The sequence below is a fragment of the Heptranchias perlo genome, chromosome 5 (assembly GCF_035084215.1).
Source record: "Heptranchias perlo isolate sHepPer1 chromosome 5, sHepPer1.hap1, whole genome shotgun sequence".
Classification (NCBI taxonomy): Eukaryota; Metazoa; Chordata; class Chondrichthyes; order Hexanchiformes; family Hexanchidae; genus Heptranchias; species Heptranchias perlo.
This window is the reverse complement of record NC_090329.1, coordinates 132,026,020-132,048,009: the sequence shown is the minus strand read 5'-3', so window position 1 is coordinate 132,048,009 and position 21,990 is coordinate 132,026,020. Positions and strand designations below refer to the sequence as shown.

The 21,990-nt window shown below is 48.4% G+C and overlaps 1 protein-coding gene across 1 annotated transcript in view; it reads left to right on the top strand.

Annotated features, from left to right (window-relative positions):
- The window catches only part of LOC137322209 (dynein axonemal heavy chain 8-like), a 1,675,662-nt gene that overhangs the window by 990,669 nt on the left and 663,003 nt on the right, over positions 1-21,990 (top strand). The window contains exons 51-53 of the mRNA XM_067985325.1: positions 9,356-9,534; positions 19,454-19,641; positions 20,308-20,394. Of these exons, the coding sequence (XP_067841426.1) occupies positions 9,356-9,534; positions 19,454-19,641; positions 20,308-20,394 (454 nt within the window). The remainder of the gene's footprint in view (positions 1-9,355; positions 9,535-19,453; positions 19,642-20,307; positions 20,395-21,990) is intronic.

Sequence of the window (21,990 nt, the reverse complement as noted above, 5' to 3'; positions counted from 1 at the left end):
GCCCCCTTTCACAAATCCATACTGGCTCTCTCTGATTAACTGAAAATTCTCGAGGTGTTCAGTCACCCTATCCTTAATTATAGACTCCAGCATTTTCCCCAAAACAGATGTTCGGCTAACTAGTTTATAATTCCTTGGTTTCCCTCTCTCTCCTTTCTTAAAAAGGAGAGTGACATGTGCAATTTTCCAATCTAGAGGGACAGTTCCTGAATCTAGAGAACTTTGAAAGATTATAGTTAGGGCATCTGCAATGCGCTCACCTACTTCCTTTAAAACCCTGGGATGGAAACCATCTGGTCCTGGGGATTTGTCACTCTTTAGTGCTATTATTTTCTTCATTACTGCTGCTTTACTTCTGTTAATTTTATTGAGTCCCTGTCCCCGATTCAATATTAGTTTTCTTGGGATTTCCAGCATGCTATCCTCTTTTTCTCCTGTGAATACTGACGCAAAGTAATCAACATGTCCGCCATTTCCCCATTGTCAATGACAATATCCCCACTTTCAGTTTTTATGGGGCCAACACTGCTCCTGACCACCCTCATTTTCCTAATATAACTATAAAATTTCTTTGTATTGGTTTTGATATCCCTTGCAAGTTTCTTTTGATGCTTTCTTTTTGTAGCTCTTACTATCTGTTTTGTGACCCTTTGTTGATCTTTGTATCTTTCCCATTCGCCAGGATCTGTGCCATTTTTTGCCTTTTTGTATGCCCTTTCCTTATTTCTTAGACTGTCCCTTACCTCTTTAGTTGTCAATGGCTGTTTTTTTATGGAACGTTAAGGGATGATTTGATTGAGGTTTTTAGGATTTTGAAGGGAATTGATAGGGTAGATAGAGAGAAACATTTCCTGCTGGTGGAGGAAACCGTCATAAAGGGACATAACCTTAAAATCAGAGCCAGGCCATTCAGGAAAGACGTTAGGAAAGGGTTGTAGAAGTGTGGACCACTGTCTCACAAAAAGCAGTAAATGCTAGCTCAATTAATAATTTTGAATCTGAGATCTCGGTTTTTACTAGCCAAGGATATTAAGAGATATGGTGCCAAGGCAAGTAAATGGAGTTAGGGTACAGATCAGCCATGATTTCATTGATTGGCGGGACAGAATGGCCTAGTCCTATTCCTCTGTACCCTACAGAATGCATGCCAGCTCTCAGCAGGTGAAAGTTCGGCTGAGGACGTAATGGGCAGAATTCCTGGGTTAGCCTGGGAACTCTCCTTGAGGAGAAGATTCGTCTCCCCACATCCCTGTCCCCCACTTGAATTTTGCTGGTCTGCGTAAACAGACAGAATCCTGGCAAAACTGGGTTGCACCTCAAATTCTGCCCCATTTCAGGTGATTCTGGCGAAGTTACGCTCTGGGCCTAATAGGATTTTTGAGCCCCAAGAGTTTGTCCACTCCCAATGTTCGATTAACTGGTCAAGAGTTACCCTGTTTATCCTACTTGCCCTTCTTGAGCGAAGGTGTTACTTTGGCTACTTTCCAGTCCCTTAACACAAGTTTGATATTTAAGGTGGATTTAAAAATTGTGGCTTAAGTCCTGCTATCTCCTCTCTGACTTCCTTTAACAGCTTTTAGCTTAATTTGTCCTCCTATTTCTTATGTTCTTATGTGTCCCATTACATTTGTTAAACAACTAACACCAAGTACACTGCCCTTACAGGATACCACGATACAAAGGTAGGTGGGAAAGTAAGCTGTGAGGAGGAGACAAAGACTCCGATATTAGAGTGGAGGCGGGATGGCAGTGAGCGGGTGATTGGGTGCGTGCGTAACCCGCCCATTAAAAAATGTCCATTTTCCACGTGATCGCGAGTCAATTGGTGCCACTTAATGTGGCTTCCGGGTTTGTTGTCCGAAAGTTGCGCACCCGCATCACAGGCTGTCAGCTGGAGGAGCTCTATTTAAAGGGGCAGTCCTCCAATGGCTTTTCCTGGAGCAAACACCCACAGGCAAGGGAATACACAATGAATGGGAGGACCCTGGGCAAGACAGAGGGTCAGAGGGATCTTGGTGTGCAAGTTCACAGATCCCTGAAGGCGGCGGAACAGGTAGATAAGGTGGTAAAGAAGACATATGGGATACTTGCCTTTATTAGCCGAGGCATAGAATATAAGAGCAAGGAGGTTATGATGGAGCTGTATAAAACACTGGTTAGGCCACAGCTGGAGTACTGTGTGCAGTTCTGGTCGCCACACTACAGGAAGGATGTGATCGCTTTGGAGAGGGTGCAGAGGAGATTCACCAGGATGTTACCAGGGCTGGAGCGCTTCAGCTGTGAAGAGAGACTGGGAAGATTGGGTTTGTTTTCCTTGGAGCAGAGGAGGCTGAGGGGGGACATGATTGAGGTGTACAAAATTATGAGGGGCACAGATAGGATGGATACTAAGGAGCTTTTTCCCTTCGTTGAGGGTTCTATAACAAGGGGACATAGATTCAAGGTAAAAGGCGGGAGGTTTAGAGGGGATTTGAGAAAGAACTTTTTCACCCAGAGGGTGGTTGGAGTCTGGAACTCACTGTCTGAAAGGGTTGTGGAGGCAGGAACCCTCACAACATTCAAGAAGCATTTGGATGAGCACTTGAAATGCCACAGCATACAAGGCTACGGACCAAATGCTGGAATATGGGATTAGAGTAGACAGGGCTGATGGCCGGCACGGACACGATGGGCCGAAGGGCCTCTATCCGTGCTGTATAACTCTATGACTCTATGACTCTATGACTCTATGAGACCACAATGGAGCAGAACAGGGGCAAGGCTGCTCCAAAATTCATTGATGCCTCACTCCAGGTGCTACTGTATAGGGTGAGGAGGAGGATGGATCTCTTTTACCCGGCAGACGGGAGGAAGTGGTCTGTCTCTGCCACCAAAAAGGCCTGGCTTGAGGTGGCAGAGTAGATCGCCACAACAGCAACATATCCTGCACCTGGATGTAGTGCAGGAAGCGCTTCAATGACCTAACTAGGTCAGCCAAAGTGAGTATACTTACTCATTCCTCCTACATTCCGTCTTCCACATCACCGTCCTGACCCCTAACTCATTCTGCACTGCCAACATTACTCTATCACATCACTCCCCACACCCACTCAAAGCTTATCCTCAACTTACCTGCACTTCCTCAGCACTTCCTCACCTCCCCAGTACTCACCCCACCACTACCACTGAACCCAATCCTCATGCAATGTCGTGGCTCTGTCTCAGACTCACCCTCTGATGCATCTCTTTCACGGTCAGCCAAAGCCAAACCAATGCATTTATTGGTTGGCCACTTCACCATCACTCAGTCACGCTCTCCCCTTATAGGAGAAGAGAGCTCAGAATGCACGGGAGAGGGCGAGGACCGGAGGGGGGCCGCAACAAATCGTCGTCCTCACAGAGGCGGAGCAGGAAGCGCTGGAGCTCAGCCGAACCCTCAAGTGCCTGTCTGTCGGGGACGCCGAGACTAGAACCTGACAAATGTCTGGTGACATAACTTTAACATTCATCACACACAATGTGAATTGATGTTAACATGCCTTGCCATGTTCAGCACCTCAGTATGCTCATCGCAACATGACACATCTGTGATGATGCTTAATATTGCCTTCTGTTCTCTTACAGGGCCTTCAGCGACCACTGTGACGGCAGAGGGCAATTCCTCAGAGGACCTGCTGGCCTCTGAGAGTGCACCCACATCTTAGCGAGCCATCCACCAGCGCAGATACTCACACCTCGGTGGGTCCTAGTCCTCAGTTAGTTGGGGTGGCACCTGGTGAGTTACCACAGACACGTGAGCACGAACAGACACTGGTGGCAGGGGCAGCTGCGGAAAGTCCACGTCGGTGGGAGCACTCCTCTCTAGGTTTTGCTCAGCTGGACGCAGATGCTGAACCTGGGGGCCATCCTTCAAATGGAGAATGATCGAGGGTTAGCAGCACATTTGCGAGGTGCTGGAACAGGTGACACGCGCACTCTTCACAATAGCGCAGAGGATGCAGGAGTCCAACTCCTGCATGAGTAGAAGGGTGGCACAGGTACGGGAGGGAATCTCTGAGCTACTGTCACAGGGACGTGAGCAACTCTCTGAGATACTGTCATGGGTAATGTCTGCGATGGAGAGAAGGCTAGCCTCCATTGAGCTTTAAGCATGTCTCACAAGTGAGTCCATTCAGGCCCTGACAACAGCCCTTCGGACTCACAGTGAACAACATTCTGCCGCCTTAAACAGGCAGACAGATACACTAACATTGGCCTTACAAGGCTTCACACATGTCCTCCAAATTGTTGCCCAGCAGAGTGGTAGGAGTGATGTGGGCCTGGCCCAGGGAAGGGATGATGGCGAAAGGGAACATGGAAGTGGGTATGTCACTCAAAGTGCTCTCACGTCTCACCCATTTCCCCACTCTCAACCAGTACCCTCAATGCTGCCTCCTCTCCAGGTGGCCGAGCCTGCCCCTGCACAAGTGCAGGTGGAGCAGTCTTTGGAGGGGCCCTCACGGGCACCGAAACCCAGAGGGCGTAGGCCCAAAGTATCTAAGTGGTCAGGGCACGAACAAGAGCAACTTGCCACTACCTCTGCTGCAGCCACAGGGGATGCACCACGTAGAAGTAGTCGGAAGAGAAAGGCGAAGGTTTTGTACGCACAAAGGGGATGCATAAGGGTGTTTGACGGTTGGTCATGTTTTTTATTTATATTAGCTTTTTGTTAAACTCACATTAAATATTATGATTTTCACCGCTATTGCCACGTCTTGGCCATTCTTGACTGGCTTTTGTAATAGGGCCCTTTCATGAGGTTCACCATGAACAGCGACACTCTACAGTGGGTGTATGTGTAGTTGCAGGACTGTTATGCAGGGAAGGGTTGGGGGGTTGCTGGTGTGGGCGCTGCTCTATCCAGGTGGTGTGAGGACTGGACTCTTCACACTTTCTGATGTTAGGAGAACCAACAACATATCAGTGACTCCCTGGCCTCACAAGCAGCCAGGTGAGCCGCTGCTCTGCCCATGGGTTTCCCCTGCTTCTCCTCCTCCTCCTCCTCCGCCTCCTTCTCCTCAATGTGGGTGGCAGATGTTGATGGGGCCTCCTCCAGCGGCACCCCTCTCTGTTGTGCCATGTTCTGCACGGCACAACATACTATGATAATGCGTCCCACTCTGTCTGGTGTATATTGAAGCGCTCCCCCAGAACGATGAAGGCACCTAAATCGCATATTGAGCGTCCCTATAGCATGATCAGTTGTAGACCTGGTAGCGATGTGACTGTCGTTACTGTTGCTCGATGATGGGGTTCCTCAGAGGTGTCATGAGCCACGTATGCAGAGGTATCCCTTGTCCCCGAGGAGCCAGTCCTTGCAGGTGTTCGGTGCATGCAAGAGGGGCGGGATGTTGGATTCCCGGAGGATGAAGGAATCGTCGCAGCTGCCAGGGAATCTGGCGCACACGTGAAGGAATCTTTTACGGTGGTCACAAACAAGCTGAGTGTTAATGGAGTGATACCCCTTCCTGTTGATGAGCAGCCCTGGCTCAAGTTGAGGTGCTCTGATTGCTAAATGGGTGCAATCGATTATACCTTGCACCCGTGGGAAGCCAGCCACAGAGTGGAATCCCACTGCCCCCTCCGTCTGGCTGGGGTCATCCATGGGGAAGTTGACGTATTGCGTGGCCCTGCAAAACAAGCCGTCGCTGACCTGCCTTATGCACTTGTGAGCAGATGATTGAGAGTCCCCAGCGATGTCCCCAGTGGCACCCTGGAATGATTCGGAGGCGAAGAAGTTGAGAGCAGTGGTGACTTTGACAGCGACAGGTAAGGAGATGCTGCTCGGCCCAGCCGGGAGCAGTTCGGCATGAAGGAGGCTGCAGATGTCTGTGACTACCTGACGACTGACTCTGAGCCTCCGTATGCTCTGCTCCTCAGAAAGGTCCAGGAAGCTGAGCCTCGGTTTGTAGACCCTGTGGCGAGGGTGGTGCCTCCTGTGACGTTGCTCTCTCTGTTGTTGCCCTCTGTGCTCTTGTGCAGGTGCCTGTGGCGCAGCACTGTGTTGTGAAGCTACAGGTGGCGGAGGTGGATGCTGTGCCTGGAGAGGCTGGTGATGTCGCTTGTCCTCGGATGTAGTGGTGAATGCAGGCATGGCACCCTCCATCCTAACAGTGTGAGTTTGAGGGGGTCCGCAAAGTAGTTAAATCTTATAGAAGTCTATAAAATAATGAGGGGCATAGATAAGGTAGATCGTCAAAATCTTTTCCCAAAGGTAGGGGAGTCTATAACGAGGGGGCATAGATTTAAGGTGAGAGGGGAGAGATACAAAAGGGTCCAGAGGGGCAATTTTTTCACTCAAAGGGTGGTGAGTGTCTGGAACGAGCTGCCAGAGGCAGTAGTAGAGGCAGGTACAATTTTGTCTTTTAAAAAGCATTTGGACAGTTACATGGGTAAGATGGGTATAGAGGGATATGGGCCAAGTGCAGGCAATTGGGACTAGCTTAGTGGTATAAACTGGGCGACATGGACATGTTGGGCCGAAGGGCCTGTTTCCATGTTGTAACTTCTATGATTCTATGATTCTATGAAATATGTTTGAACAGAAGAATTTTGAGTGGAAACTAAGAATTTTCAGTGAAATCACAAAGATCTCGCAGCCAAAACTTTATCTGAGAGAACTGAGTGCCCTGCTGCAATAAGTGACCTTTTCTCCCCATCTGTCAAAGAAGCATTTGAATGTGCAACTGGCTGCTGGCTGAAACACGTCTGTTGCAACATGGAGTGTTTCCCACAGCAAGGGAAACACACTGATGATGCTTCAAAAATGCACCCCTGCCCCAATATGGAGAAAATTAAGTAGTTCAACTGTTTAAACTACCTCAACAACTGTGTCAAGTTTCATCCCGCCGGCTTTAATTGCTGGTGGGACTTCCGCATTCGGGAGGTGACGTGGGGAACCCGGAAGTCTGCGGGTTGGAGCTGGGTTCCAAACCCGATCGGGATTTCCCCGATTTTCTGAGCCCCCAACGCACCCGCAATTTCCTGGGAAAATTGAGCCCTAAGAGTCTGCAAAGGGATATAGACAGGATAAGTGAGTGGGCAAGAAGGTGGCATATGGAGTATAATGTGGGGAAATGTGAGGTTATTGACTTTGGTAGGAAGAATAGAAAAACAGAATATTTTTTAAATGGTGAGAAATTATTAAATGTTGGTATTCAGAGAGATTTGGGTGTCCTTGTACACAAAACACAGAAAGTTAACATGCAGGTACAGCAAGCAATTAGGAAGGCAAATGGTATGTTGGCCTTTATTACAAGGGAGTTGGAGTACAAGAGTACTTACTACAATTGACCAGGCCTTTGGTGATACCACACCTGGAGTACTGTGTACAATATTGGTCTCCTTACCTAAGGAATGATAACCTTGCCTTGTAGGCGGAGCAACGAAGGTTCACTAGATTGATTCCTGGGATGAGAGGGTTTTCCTATGTGGAGAGATTGAGTAGAGTAGTCCTATACTCTGGAGTTTAGAAGAATGAGAAGTGATCTCATTGAAACATATAAGATTCTGAGAGGGCTTGACAAGGTCGATGCTGTGAGGCTGTTTCCCCTGGCTGGAGAGTCTAGAACAAGGGGGCATAGTCTCAGGCTAAGGGTTCGGCCATTTAAGACTGAGATGAGGATAAATTTCTTCACTCAGAGGGTTGTGAATCTTTGGAATTCTCTACCCCAGAGGGCTGTGGCTGCTCAGTCATTGAGTATATTCAACATTGAGATCAATAAAGCAGGACAAATCCAATCGACAAATCTTTGGACTCTAAGGGAATCAAGGGACACGGGGATCGGGCGGGAAAGCGGAGTTGAGGTTGAAGATCAGCCATGATCTTATTGAATGGTGGAGAAGGCTTGAGGGGCCGAATGACCTACTCCTTTTTTTTATTCATTCATGGGATGTGCACGTCGCTGGCAAGGCCAGCATTTTTTGCCCATCCCTAATTGCCCTTGAGAAGGTGGTGGTGAACTGCCTTCTTGAATCGCTGCAGTCCGAGTGTTGAAGGTACTCCCACAATGCTGTTAGGTAGGAAGTTCCAGGATTTTGACCCACTGACGATGAAGGAACGGCAATCTATTTCCAAGTCAGGATGGTGTGTGACTTGGAGGGGAACGTGCAGGTCGTGGTGTTCCCATGCGCCTGTTGCCCTTGTCCTTCTAGGTGGTAGAGGTCGCAGGTTCGGGAGGTGCTGTCGAAGAAGCCTTGGCGAGTTGCTGCAGTGCATCTTGTAAATGGTACACACTGCAGCCATGGTGCACGGTGGTGAAGGGAGTGAATGTTTAAGGTAGTGGATGGGGTGCCAATCAAGCGGGCTGCTTTGTCCTGGATGGTGTCTATCTTCTTGAGTGTTGTTGGAGCTGCACTCATAGTGGAGAGTATTCTGAGGTCTGGATCCGTGAGGTCCTGGAGGAACCCAAACTGAGAATTGGTGAGCAGGTTATTGGTGAGTAAGTGCCGCTTGATAGCACTGTCAATGACACCTTCCATCACTTTGCTGATGATTGAGAGTAGACTGATGGGGTGGTAATTGGCCGGATTGGATTTGTCCTGCTTTTTATGTACAGGACATATCTGGGCAATTTTCCACTTTGTCGGGTTGGTGCTAGTGTTGTAGCTGTACTGGAACAACTTGGCTAGTTCTGAAGCACAAGTCTTCAGTTCTACAGCCGGGATGTTGTTGGGGACCATAGCTTCTGCTGTATCCAGTGCATTCAGCCGTTTCTTGATATCAAGAAATATTATATATTATTGATATTAGAGGGGACATGAGGAAAAACTTGAGGGTGGTGTGTGTATGGAATTCGCTGCCCGAATTGGTGGTAGAGGCATGACCCACAACTCTTTTAAAAAGTACCTGGACCTGCACTTAAATTGCTGTAAGCTGCAGGGCTACGGATAGGGTGCTGGAAGGTGGGATTAGAATGGGCACCTGGTTGTTTTTTGAGCCGGCGCGGACACGATGGGCCGAATGGCCCCTTTCTGTGCTGTATTTTTTCTATGGTTCTATCTCGTGGAGTGAATCGAATTGGCTGAAGACTGGCTTCTGTGATGGTGGGGATCTCAGATGGAGGCCAAGATGGATCATCCACTCGGCACTTCTGGCTGAAGATGGTTGCAAACGCTTCAGCCTTGTCTTTTGCACTCACGTGCTGGACTCCGCCATCATTGAGAATGGGAATGTTCACGGAGCCTCCTCCTCCCGTTAATTGTTTAATTGTCCCCCACCATTCACGACTGGATGTGGCAGGACTGCAGAGCTGTTCCTATTTGTTATATTCTTATGTTGTGATGATGCTATTGTTGTTGATTTAATGGTAAATAGTGTGTTTGGTTCCAATTGTAGGTGTTACATCACTTTAGCTCAAGCTTTGTGGATGAATATGGGAGGTGCCCCGGCTGGACCTGCTGGTACCGGCAAAACCGAGACTGTGAAGGACATGGGAAAAGCTCTCGGAAAATATGTGGTTGTGTTCAATTGTTCAGATCAAATGGATTTCAGAGGATTAGGGAGAATCTACAAAGGTAACGGTAACAGTATATGAAAAAGCAAAAGTAAATTATCATATGTAAGGTGAAGGCAGAGTCCATGTGACCATATTAGAATTCTCCTGAATAACCAACATATTAGTAGATGTATACTGTATTCGCTGCTCACAATGTGGTCTCTTCTTCACTGGGAAGACCAGCACAAATTGGCTGATTGCTTTGCTGAAGACTTCTGTTCAGTCCACAAGCGTGACCCTGAGCTTCCGGTCGCTTGGCACTTTAATTCTCTATCTCACTCCCACTCTGATCTCTCTGAAGTCAGCCTCCTACACTGTTCCAATGAAGCTCAATGCAAGCTCAAGGAGCAGCACCTCATCTCACTTTACAGCCTTCCAGCCTCACATAGGCTGGGAATTTGCGCTGAGCGGCAAACTAAAGGTGCCCGCCGCTCGTTAGATTTAAACTTAACTACAAACTATCCACGGGCTTCTGAGCGCCAACTTGCTGCAATGGAGAGTTGAAAAAAGTGCAGCATCTTCTCCCGGGCATCTGTGAGCAGGGAAAGGAACTTTCTGTCCCCGCAATCAATCAGATGAAGCATCCTTAACAAGCCGCGCATAGTGAAAACCAAGAAGTGCAAGCTGCAACAGTAAATACAATGTAAAGTCAGTTCGAGAAAACAAAATAAAGAGAGGGTCATAAATATTTAATTAAAAGACAGAGATAAAAGAGACAGAAATAAATTGTACAAAAATCAAAATTTAAAAGTTTTTTTTTAAACCTCCAACAACAATTGATCTCGGAAGGAATGAGACTCCACATTTTTAATAGTTAATTTTCAGTGCCAGTGAGGTTGTTTGGCGGTCATTAAGATTTACCACGCCATTAAAAGTTAGCTTTTAAAACTAAGCTTTTAAAACTAAAAAAAAACGAGTGTACCTTTTTCTGTGTAGATTAATTCGTTTCCAGCTGGGGAGGGGAGCAATTTTGCGCTGGTCCATTCATTCCAACGGGGATCCAGCCAGCGATCTGTCCTTCCTGCACAGCTTTCGGAGGAGCAGGGCATCTGGAAGAGCAACTTCCAGATTTCCGAGCTTGACTGCACATGTGCGCTATCCGGAAGTTGCTCTTCCATTTGCCCTGAAATAACGATGAGCGCTGTTCGGTCTTATTTTTGGATCAAATACCAGGCCATTCTGTTCAACAACTTTAGATCAGAACCACTGCTCCCATTTTCTCGGACAGCAGATACTGATAATGGTTCTGCTGTAACCATTTGCACCTCCTCTCAATCCATCTTTTGTTTTATTACTTGTCCCATTACCACCCCCTTTTGCTTTGCACCATCATCCCTTTTGTCATTGAATCACTTCTACCCTCCACCTTATCACAGACCTTCCCCTTTGTTCTATCCTCCCCTTCCCCCCTTTGCCTGGCTCTATACTTTCTTATAATCTGTTAAATCTCTAACTTCTTCCAGTTCTGATGAAAGGTCATCGACTTGAAACATTAACTGTTTCTTTCTCTACAGATGCTACCTGACCTGCTGAGTGTTTCCAGTATTTTCTGTTTTTATTTCAGATTTCCAGCATCAGTAGTATTTTGCTTTTACACTGGTAAAGGTAGCTTTATTTTGGGTTTCTATGACATGGCATAACTGTGGCAGATGGAGTTCAATGTGGGGAAGTGTGAGGCCATTCACTATGGACCTAAGAACAATAGATCAGAGTATTTTCTCAATGGTGAGAAGGTAGGGACTGTGGATGAGCAGAAAGATTTGGGGGTCCAAGCACAGCAATCACTAAAAGCAAGTGAACAGGTACAAAAAATAATTAAAAAGGCTAATGGATTCCATGTGGAATACTGCAGTTCTGGGCACCGCACATCAGGAAGGATATATTGGCCTTGAAGGGGGTGCAGTGCAGATTCACCCAGAATTATACGGGGGCTAAAAGGGTTAAATTACAAGGATGGCATCAAATAGGCTTGTATTCCCTTCAATATAGAAGATTAAGGGGTGATCTAATTGAGGTGTTTAAAATGATCAAAGGAGTTGATAGGGTAAATAGAGAGAAACTATTTCTTCCTGTGAGGGAGTCCAGAACATGGGGGCATAACCTTAAAATTAGAGCTAGGCCATCCAGAGGTGATGTCAGGAAGCACTTCTTCACACAAAGGATACTGGAAAACTGGAACTCTCCTCCAAAAAGCTGTTGAGACTGGGGGTCAATTGAAAATTTCAAAACTGAGATTGATAGATTTTTGTTAGGCAAAGGTATTAAGGGTTATGGAACCAAGACAGGTAGATGGAGTTACGATACAGATCATCCATGATCCAATTGAATGGTGTTACAGGCTCGAGGGGCTGAATGGCCTACTTCTGTTCCTATGCATATGTATAACTAATGTTTTCGGTGGATTTCTTTTTTGCAAAGACTTCTAGACACAAATTTGTGTTTATACACTGTACATGGCCAAGTAATGTGTAAAAACACACTTTCCCACATCAGAAAAAAATATGGGGACTGATTTTACTGCCCTGGGGCAACGGAAACCTGGGAAAATCTCCTTTCTGATTTTTGTTTTGGTTCATACTGTAACCATTCTGTCGGTGAGTGCACACAACATACAAACATACGAATTAAGAGCAGGAGTAGGCTATTCGGCCCCTCGAGCCTGCTCTGCCATTTGATAAGATCATGGCTGTTCTGATTGTGACCTCAACTGTAGGGGGTGGTGGTGTGTGTCAGCTTCACCTCTGACTTCTGAGCGGTCCGAATCGCTCCCACTCCCTGTTTTCGAGACCTTGGACTTATTTGGGGGTTGTGACAAAGTGCAGCAGACAACTGGTTTTGGTGCAAGAAACTTTGACCTTTATTCAAGAAAGAAAATACAACACAACAATCTTAACACTCTAATAAAATGGGGAACACTTCGGTACACACGAGGGAAATTACAGTAAAAAGATACCTCACCCCTCCCAATCCCACTGTACTAGCTAAATTGGACTCTAAAGGGCCAGAGATAATGCTCATCAAACAAATCCTTGACAGTAATTCACCCAGAGGTTAAGTCAGGAATAGATCGTAGAGTGGAAACTTTGCGGATCTTTGGTTTTCTCCTGAGTTGGTTTTCTTTGGTCGCGGTGGCTCAATATTACCCGGTTGGTTGGTGGTAATATTCAGTTGGTTGTTTCGTCAGGCCCTTGTTGCCGCGAGGTGTCTGATGGTCACTGGGGCTGTTGCTCTGGTTTCTTCTTGTGTGTCGGCCTGCTTCTAGAGCTGCTGACCTTCCTAGTCGAATCGCTTTCCTGTTGTTGTATAATCTGTATTGTTGTTCTCTGGAAGCAGCTCTTCCTTCCAGAGACAGGCAGAACAAGACAAGCAGCCAGCAAGAACCAGAGAGAGAGAGAGGTTTCGAGTTTCCACTTGTGTATCCCTCCCTTACAATGGTCTTCGACACTTTTAAAAAAAGACACTTCATGTCAGTTTAAACAGTTCTTACCAAAGTCCTTAAGAATCTTTGATGGCTTTTTGATGGTCCCTCATCATGTTGCAATTGCTTCTCCCGATGGGTCATTGTTAATTCCGATTTTTAGAGCTTGTCACACAAGGCTTCCTTTTGTATCCAACGTCCTAGGTGTTGATAGGTTTTGCTTTAAAACAAAAACATGGCCCCACCATGTCTGGAGCAGTTGCCTCTTTCAATGGCCTACTGCCTTTCGAATTAGTGCTGAGTGTCGACCCCCTGCTGTAGGTTTTGCATTAAAACAGAGACATGTCTGAAGCAGTAATTCTCCCACATTCCATGTGTGTGTTATGGATTCGCCTGGTGACCTCTCACCTATCCTTCCATCTTAGGATTTCAGTCAATGGCCAAAGTTTTTCCATACTCAGGGGAAAGGTGAATTCCCAGAATTCTTACAGTCACCCCTACGAGGAAGCGAGTCCCTTAAAGGACGTGGATTCCTCGAAAGGTACTTTTCCCTGCTTGATGCTTCCTGGTGCGGCGCGTGTGTGAGCCACTCTGAAATGATTAGAAAAGAGTCCAAAGTCCTTTTCTTTAGGGTTTGTCTCCGAGTTTTGGGGGATCTGTGAATTTTGAGAATCTTACACAACCCTACTTTCCCGTCTACCTACAATAACCTTTGACTCCGTTGTTAATCAGGAATCTATCTAACTCAGCCTTAAAATATTCAATGACCCTGCCTCCACCGTTCTCTGGGAAAGGGAGTTCCACAGACTCACGACCCTCTGAGAGAAAAAAATTCTCCTCATTTCCGTCTTAAATGGGAGACCCCTTATTTTTAAACTGTGGCCCCTAGTTCTAGTCTCTCCCATAAGGGGAAACATCCCCTCAGCATCTACTCCTTCTAGTCCCCTCAGGATCTTAAATGTTTCAGTAAGATCACCTCTCATTCTTCTAAACTCCAATGTATACAGGCCCAACTTGTCCAATCTTTCCTCATAAGATAACCCCCTCATCCCAGGAATCAGTCGATTGAACCTTCTCTGAACTACCTCTAAAGCAATTATGTCCTTTCTTCAATAAGGAGACCAAAACTGCACACAGTATTCTCGATGTGGTCTCACTAATGCCCTGTACAACTGTAGCAAAACATCTCTACTTTTATATTCCATTCCCCTTGCAATAAATGACAACATTTCATTTGCCTTCCTAATCACTTGCTGTACCTGCATACTAACTTTTTGTGATTCATGTACTAGGACACCCAGATCCCTCTGTATCTCAGAGTTCTGCAATCTGTCTCCATTTAAATAATAAACTGCTTTTCTCTTCCTCCTGCCAAAGTGGACAAGTTCACATTTTCCCACATTATACTCCATCTGCCAAATTTTTGCCCACTCACTTAACCTATCTATATCCCTGTGCAAATGAAAGGTAAGAGCAGCCTGTCTTACACGGGGAGAAATAAAACGCTATCTGTTTCCTATGCACTGATCAAATCAACACTTTTGTTTGAGCTTCATTAATGTATGCAACCCTACCATCTTACAAATGCATTGCATTACACTTGGACCCAGATAGTGAGACAGTTGAATCTTGCTGGATAGCTTTTACTGGCAAATGGCAGCTTGGTCTGAAAGCTTTATACAGAGGAAAGTAAAAAGATACATTAGCTGTTGTAATGGTGAAATAATTTTAAAATGCCAGCTTTTTTGCACATTTTATCTGTTATATCGTTATCCACAGAAATTGTACGTTAGGAGCAAGTGGACTCAATGGGCCAACTGGCTTTTGCCTGTTTCATTGTTTTGTGTGTTTTACAAATTAGAAATGGACTTATTTTAGGTGTGTTTAAGGTGTTTTCTTATGTTTTATTGTATTTGTAGCAATCTTACTTTATTTCCATTAGAGTTTTCCAAAGGCTTCTGAAACATGGCTAGATGATACGAAATGCACTAGAGTAGGACAGGAATACTGTCCCTCCAATATTCCTTCCCTTCCTATGAAGGCCTGGCTTCACCTGTCAATTCCCTATAGCAATGTTATAGATCAGGTGCCCGATTTTAGCAGGCCTGCGGGTTCCCAGCGGGTGGTCCTTCAGGAGCGTGGAAAACACGGACGGTTAATTGAGTGCGCCCCCCGCGCGATCGCGGGATAATTGATCACATTAAGCCGTGGTTCCGGGTTCTCCGCTCCCCAGCTGCGTGCCGGCGGGCTGCGCATGCGCACTACCGTTTTCACGATGGAGGAGCTCCACTTAAAGGGGCAGTCCCCCAAAGCCCCTCCTGCTGCAAGCAAGAGGCAACACAGGATGGCGCAACCCAGGGGCAAGGCTGCGCCACGCTTCTCCGACCACGCGCTGCAGCTGCTGCTGGAGGGTGTGAGGAGGAGGTGGGACACGCTGTTCCCGGCGGACGGACGCAAGTGACCTGGCTCCATCACCAGGAAGGCATGGGCAGAGGTGGTGGCGGAGGTCAGCAGCATGGCCAACACTCCCAGGACATGGGAGCAGTGCCGCAAGCGGTTCAATGACCTCACTAGGTCCGGCAAGGTGAGTACACCAACACACCCTCCCACAACCCGTCCCCACCATCACGCCAAACATATCACAACCCCTCCTGCAGAGCCACCACAGCGCTCCTGCAGCAATCCTCACAGCCACTCACTCACCATCCTCACCGTGCCAGCGAGTACCCACCGGCCCTGTCCCCACCCAAACACTACCACACACCCCAATCCCCATGCAATGGGATGGGCATGTGGCACACGCATCCTCCCATCCATCTGCCCCACGCTCAACCCACCCACACCGATGCTTGATGCGTCTCACTATGCAATATGCACTCACTCACATATCTGTGTTTTGCCCTGACAGGAGAAGAGATGCAAGAACAACCGAGAAAGGGCCCGCACCGGAGGGGGCCCGCCGCATGTGGTCGAACTGACGGATGCAGAGGTGGAGGCGCTCGACCTCGCCGGCACGCAACATTGCCTCTCTGTTGCGGATGGCGAGTCTGGCGCTGCAGAAATGGCCGGTAAGGGAAAGCTGACACTCAACACTCATGATCGCGAGTGACCGTATCATCACCTGGCATCAGGCGCACCGTAACGTTTGTGCACATGCCTCATAGTGCCCTCTGTTCTCTTGCAGGGCCGTCTGCGAGCGCTGTGTGCGAGGAGGGCGATTCCTCAGAGGACATGCCGGTCTCTGAGGGTGCATCGTCACATATGAGCCAACCATCCACCAGCGCAGAGACATGCACCTCAGTGGGTCCCCCTCGCCAACTAGTTGGGGTTGCACTTGGTGATTCACCGCGCACGTGTGAGCATGAGCAGACCCTGGTGGCAGGGGCAGCCGCGGAGGGTCCGCGTCGGTGGGAGCACTCATCTCCAGGCTCTGCTCAGCCGGACCCAGATGCTGAACCCAGGGGGCCACCAGTCAAAAGGAGAGTCGTCGAGGGGCACTAGATAATTGCCGAGGTACTTCGAGAGGTGCCGCGCGCATTGTCCACAATTGCGCAGGTGATGGAGGAGTCCAACTCCTGCATGCGGGCATTGGTGGCGCAGGTACAGGAGGGTACTGGCGACACAGTGTCGCGGGTAGGTGCGGGAGCGTCTGCGGTGGAGGACAGGCTAGCCTCCCTCGAGCGTCACGCACAGCTCCACATCGAGTCCGTGCATGCCCTGACAACGGCTGTACGGATTCAGGGTGAGCAACATTCCGCCGCCATAAACAGGCTGACGGATACACTAGGGGTGGCCTTGCAAGGCCTCACACATGCCATCCAAACTGTCGTCCAGCAGGGTGGAAGGGGTGATGTGGGCCGAGGCCACGAGAGGGATGATGGTGAACGAGAACATGGAAGCGGGGACGCTTCTCAAGGTGCCCCCACGTCCCACCCGTTGCCCCCCTTTCAACCAGTACCCGCAATGGTGCCTCCTCTCCAGCTGGCCGAGTCTGCCCCTGCACAGGTGCAGGAGGAGCAGTCTGTGGAGGTGCCCTCACGGGCACCGAAACCCAGGGGCCGTCGGCCCAAAGCATCTACCCGGTCAGGGCAAGAACAGGAGCAACCTGCCACTACCTCTGCTGGAGCCACAGGGGTAGCACCACATAGGGGTACCCGGAAACAAAAGCCAAAGGTGTTATAAGCACAAAGGGAATGCACCAGGGTGTCTGTTAATTTGTACACTTTTTGTTTATCGTATTGCACCATGTACATATTAAACACTATCGTTCTCACCACTCCTGCCACCTCTCGTCCATTCTTCTGCGGCCTGTGCAATAGGTGCGTTCCGTGCAGCCCATCATGACGGCGAACACCTGCTGCCGCCCATTGGGCACACTGCTGTGGGTGCAGGAGTACTGGCAACATTCTTCAGTGGAGGGGGCTGGTATGGCCCCTCGCATGTGCAGGTGAGGAGATGCGAACGCCTCGCACTGTCTGACTAGGAGAACCGTTGACATATGAGTGCCTCCCTGGCCCGGCGAGCATCCCGGTGAGCCGGTGTTCAGCGCATGGGTCGTACATCATCCTCTGGCGCGTCCTCCTCCTCCCCCTCCTCCTCCTCCACCTCCTCCTCCACCTCCACCTCCTCGTCCTCTTCGCCGTCCTCAATGTGGGTGGCGGGTGTGGATGGGGCCTCCTCCAGCGGCACCCCTCTCTGTTGGGCCATGTTGTGCAGGGCACAGCAGACAACTATGATTCGTCCCACTCTGAATGGTGTGTATTGGAGCACTCCCCCGGAACGATCAAGGCACCTGAAGCGCATCTTGAGCAGCCCTATGGTCTGCTCAATTGTAGACCTGGTAGCAGTGTGGCTGTCATTGTACCGACGCTCCGGCTCGGTGATGGGGTTCCTCAGAGGTGTCATGAGCCACGTGTGTAGGGGATACCCCTTGTCGCCGAGGAGCCAGCCGTTGCCGGTGTTGGGTGTATGGAAGAGGGGCGGGATGGTGGACTCCCTGAGGACGAAGGCTGCCGGGGTATCTGGCGCACACATGTAGGAATCTCTGGCGGTGGTCACAGATGAGCTGCGCGTTCATGGAGTGATACCCCTTCCTGTTGATGAACAGCCCTGGCTCATGCGGAGGTGCCCGTATTGCGATGTGGGTGCAGTCGATTACACCCTGTACCCGTGGGAAGCCAGCCATGGCATGGAATCCAACCGCCCTCTCCATCTGGCTGCGCACGTCCATGGCGAGGTTGATGTAGTGCGAGGCCCTGCGGAACAACCCATCGGTGACCTGCCTTATGCACTTGTGTGCAGACGACTGATAGACCCCGGTGATGTCCCCGGTGGCACCCTGGAAGGATCCGGATGCGAAGAAGTTGAGGGCAGTGGTGACTTTGAAGGCGACAGGTAAGAAGATGCTGCTTGGTCCATCCGGGAGCAGCTCGTCGTTAAGGAGGCTGCAGATGTCGGCGACTACCTGGCGATTGACTCTGAGCCGCCGTATGCACTGCTCCTCGGAGAGGTCCATGAAGCTGAGCCTCGGTCTGTAGACCCTGTGCGGAGGGTAGTGCCTCCTGCGATGCATCTCTCTCTGCGGTTGCCCTCCCTCCTGCTGTGCAGGTGGGTGTGCCACAGCACCGTGTTGGGGGGCTCCACGTCGCTGAGGCGGACGGCGTGGACTGCGAGGCTGCTGGGGCTGGTCATGCTGTTCGTCCTCCAAGGATGTCAATGCACCACCCATCTGGCAGGTGTTGGTCTGAGGGGTTGTGCAGGGTAGGTAGGTGTTTCCTCGCAGTGGGGCTGCGGTTTCACGTCGGTGTTTCCTCTGGCTTGGAGGGGGGTGGTGGAGGGCAGGGGTTGCCCTATGTGACGCGGTGGCCTCCTGCGTGGGTGAGGGCTCTCCCCCCCCCTGTGGAGTGCACCTTGGCAGCTGCCACAGGCTGCTGGCTGCAACACGTCCGGTTGGAGTGAGACTGTTTCCCCCAGTGTGTGAAACAGTCTCGGTTGAAGGTAAAATCCCACACTTCCTATTAAGACAGCTGCATCAGGTCATTTAATGACCTCAACAAGCAAGGTAAATACACTCAAGTGGCATCCCGCTGGCTTTAATTGCCTGCGGGATTCCCACCAGCGGGGGCTGCGCACGCACCCCCGTACGTCAGCGCGGAACCCGGAAGTGGGCGGGATCGAGGCGCGATCCGGTGACGCACCTGGATATCGCGATTTTCGACGCCCCCCCCCCCGCCGGGAACGCACCCGGAATCTGCTGGTAAAATCGAGCCCCAGGTGCTCAGAAAATGGGCTAGAACTCACTTCCCACTGCTCAGTGGTAATCCAGCTGCTCAAAGGATTTTAACGTGATCATTTAAAAATGTTGAAAACAACTAAATTCAAATGAAATGATCAGATAGAGTGTCAACCAGTTAATTAAAGGCTTTTGCTGATAGGTAACTAGTTGCCAAGTTTTTCTAAATTAGTTTATGAATTAATATAAAATTGTATTGCTTGGTACTTTTACATTTTTTTTTGCTAGGTTTGGCACAGTCTGGTTCCTGGGGCTGCTTTGATGAATTTAATCGAATTGAACTGCCTGTATTATCTGTAGCAGCGCAACAGATTTATATTATTCTCATAGCAAGGAAAGAAAGGAAAAAAAAATTTATCTTCACCGATGGAGATAGTGTGTCACTTAATCCAGAGTTTGGCATTTTTATCACAATGGTAAGTAAGCAAAAAGGATACAGCTTGAATGAGTTTTCTTTGCTTTGTCCAATTGGGGTAGATCTTGACTTTGTGTGACAGTGTAAAACGAATGATAGTGAGTCGGCAACCCGTTTTATATCTCTCCTGATTTTTATTTGCATTCGATGCAAAAGCTATAAAGCAAGCTCTCAGTAACCTTCACTTAAGTCTCTCTGATATCCCATGCACAGCAGTTAACTGCACATATGCCCAGTACCCTTGCAAAAAAAAAAATTCCCTTCCATTGTCCGCAGCCTTACTTGAATATCCATGAATAATACTGGATGTTATGGTGAAAAATAAATGCATTTGGGTAGATTATTGTCTTTACCACCTGTAAAATGTTGTTTGGGCGGAGCGCACTGTAACAGAGGCCATCCGATTTTCCTCCTATTTAAATTGATGGATGGGAAATAAGGCCTGCTCCATTACAGCTATGTGAATCTCCCTGCCAAACTTTTCTCTCTATGCTCTGCCTAGGTAATCCCTTAAAACCAGGCAGCAAACACAAAAACCTATCTCTTAATCTTCTCTGAGGTTAGGAATGGGTCAATGAAGGAATGTCAGATTAAGGAAGTCACTTCAGTTGTCTTTCTGTCAAACAGTTCTGAAAGTTAATTTTTTTTCCACCTTCGTCCCTTGCAGAATCCTGGATATGCAGGGCGTCAAGAACTGCCAGAAAATCTAAAAATTCAATTTAGAACAGTAGCCATGATGGTGCCAGATAGACAGGTGAGAGAAATTGCTCAAGTTCTGAGATGTTACGTATATTCCAAAAGAAGAACTCAAACTAGGTGAAGTTTTAATTCAAGATTTGGATGAGGGAACCAAATGTAATATTTCCAAGTTTGCTGACGACACAAAACTAGGCAGGATCGTGAGTTGTGAGGAGGACGCAAAGAGGCTTCAGGGCGATTTCGACAAGTTGAGTGAGTGGGCAAATACATGGCAGATGCAGTATAATGTGGATAAATGTGAAGTTATTTACTTCAGAAGGAAAAACAGAAAGGCAGAGTATTATTTAAATGGTGATAGATTGGGGAATGTTGATGTACAAAGGGACCTGGGTGTCCTTGTACACCAGTCACTAAAAGCAAACATGCAGGTGCAGCAAGCAGTTCGGAAGGCAAATGGTATGTTGGCCTTTATTGCAAGAGGATTTAAGTACAGGAGCAAGGATGTCTTACTGCAGTTATACAGGGCCTTGGTGAGACCACACCTGGAGTATTGTGTGCAGTTTTGGTCTCCTTACCTAAGAAAGGATATACTTGCCATAGAGGGAGTGCAGCGAAGGTTCACCAGACTGGTCCCTGGAATGGCAGGGCTGTCGTATGAGGGATTGGGTCGACTCGGCCTGTATTCACTAGAGTTTAGAAGAATGAGAGGGGAGCTTATTGAAACATGAAATTCTGACAGGACTGGACAGACTGGATTCAGGGAGGATGTTTCCCCTGGCTGGGGGGTCCAGAACGAGGGGTCACAGTCTCAGGATACGGGGTAGGACATTTAGGACTGAGATGAGGAGAAATTTCTTCACTGAGGGTGGTGAACCCATGAAATTCTCTACCACAGAAGGCTGTGGAGGCCAAGTCACTGAATTTATTTAAGAAGGAGCTAGATAGATTTCTAGACACAGAAGGCATCAAGGGGTACGGGGAGAGAGCGGGAATATGGTATTGAGATGGAAGATCAGCCATGATCATATTGAATGGCGGAGCAGGCTCGAAGGGCCGAATGGCCTACTCCTGCTCCTATTTTCTATCTATAAAAAGACATTGAATCTAGATCCACAATTAAAAAGATAAACATATCTACACAATTAAATATGTTGTAATTGTTTTACTGAGACAAAGTCTACGATTACCGATAGAGCACACTTGAGAGTGGATGATATGGGCAATCATTTTCTTGTTTCACCAGCCAAAATCATTGTGAAAACAATGGCCCCGATTTTAACTGTCCCCACCTGGAGGAAACCGGGCGAGGGGGGACAGTTAAGATAACGGGTGCCAGTTACCACCACTGATACTCTTCCTTCCCGCTATGTCCCCATAATAACCTACTCCTTTGAGCAGATTAACAGACACCCGCAGGAAGGAAGTGGAGTCCTGTTTTAAATATGCCGATCAGGTCCGATTATGTCAAGACCCGATCTGTAATATCAACCAGAAGCCTGAGCAGGTGGACAGTGTCAGATCCTCCATCAGAAGAGGCCCAGGACCTAAGTTTAACATTTATTTTTCAGGTTTTCTTGTGGGCCAGGAGGGGCAGGAGTGCTCCTCCAGGCCTCACAAGGAAACCTTGAGTCTCCCTTGCACCGGGCTACCC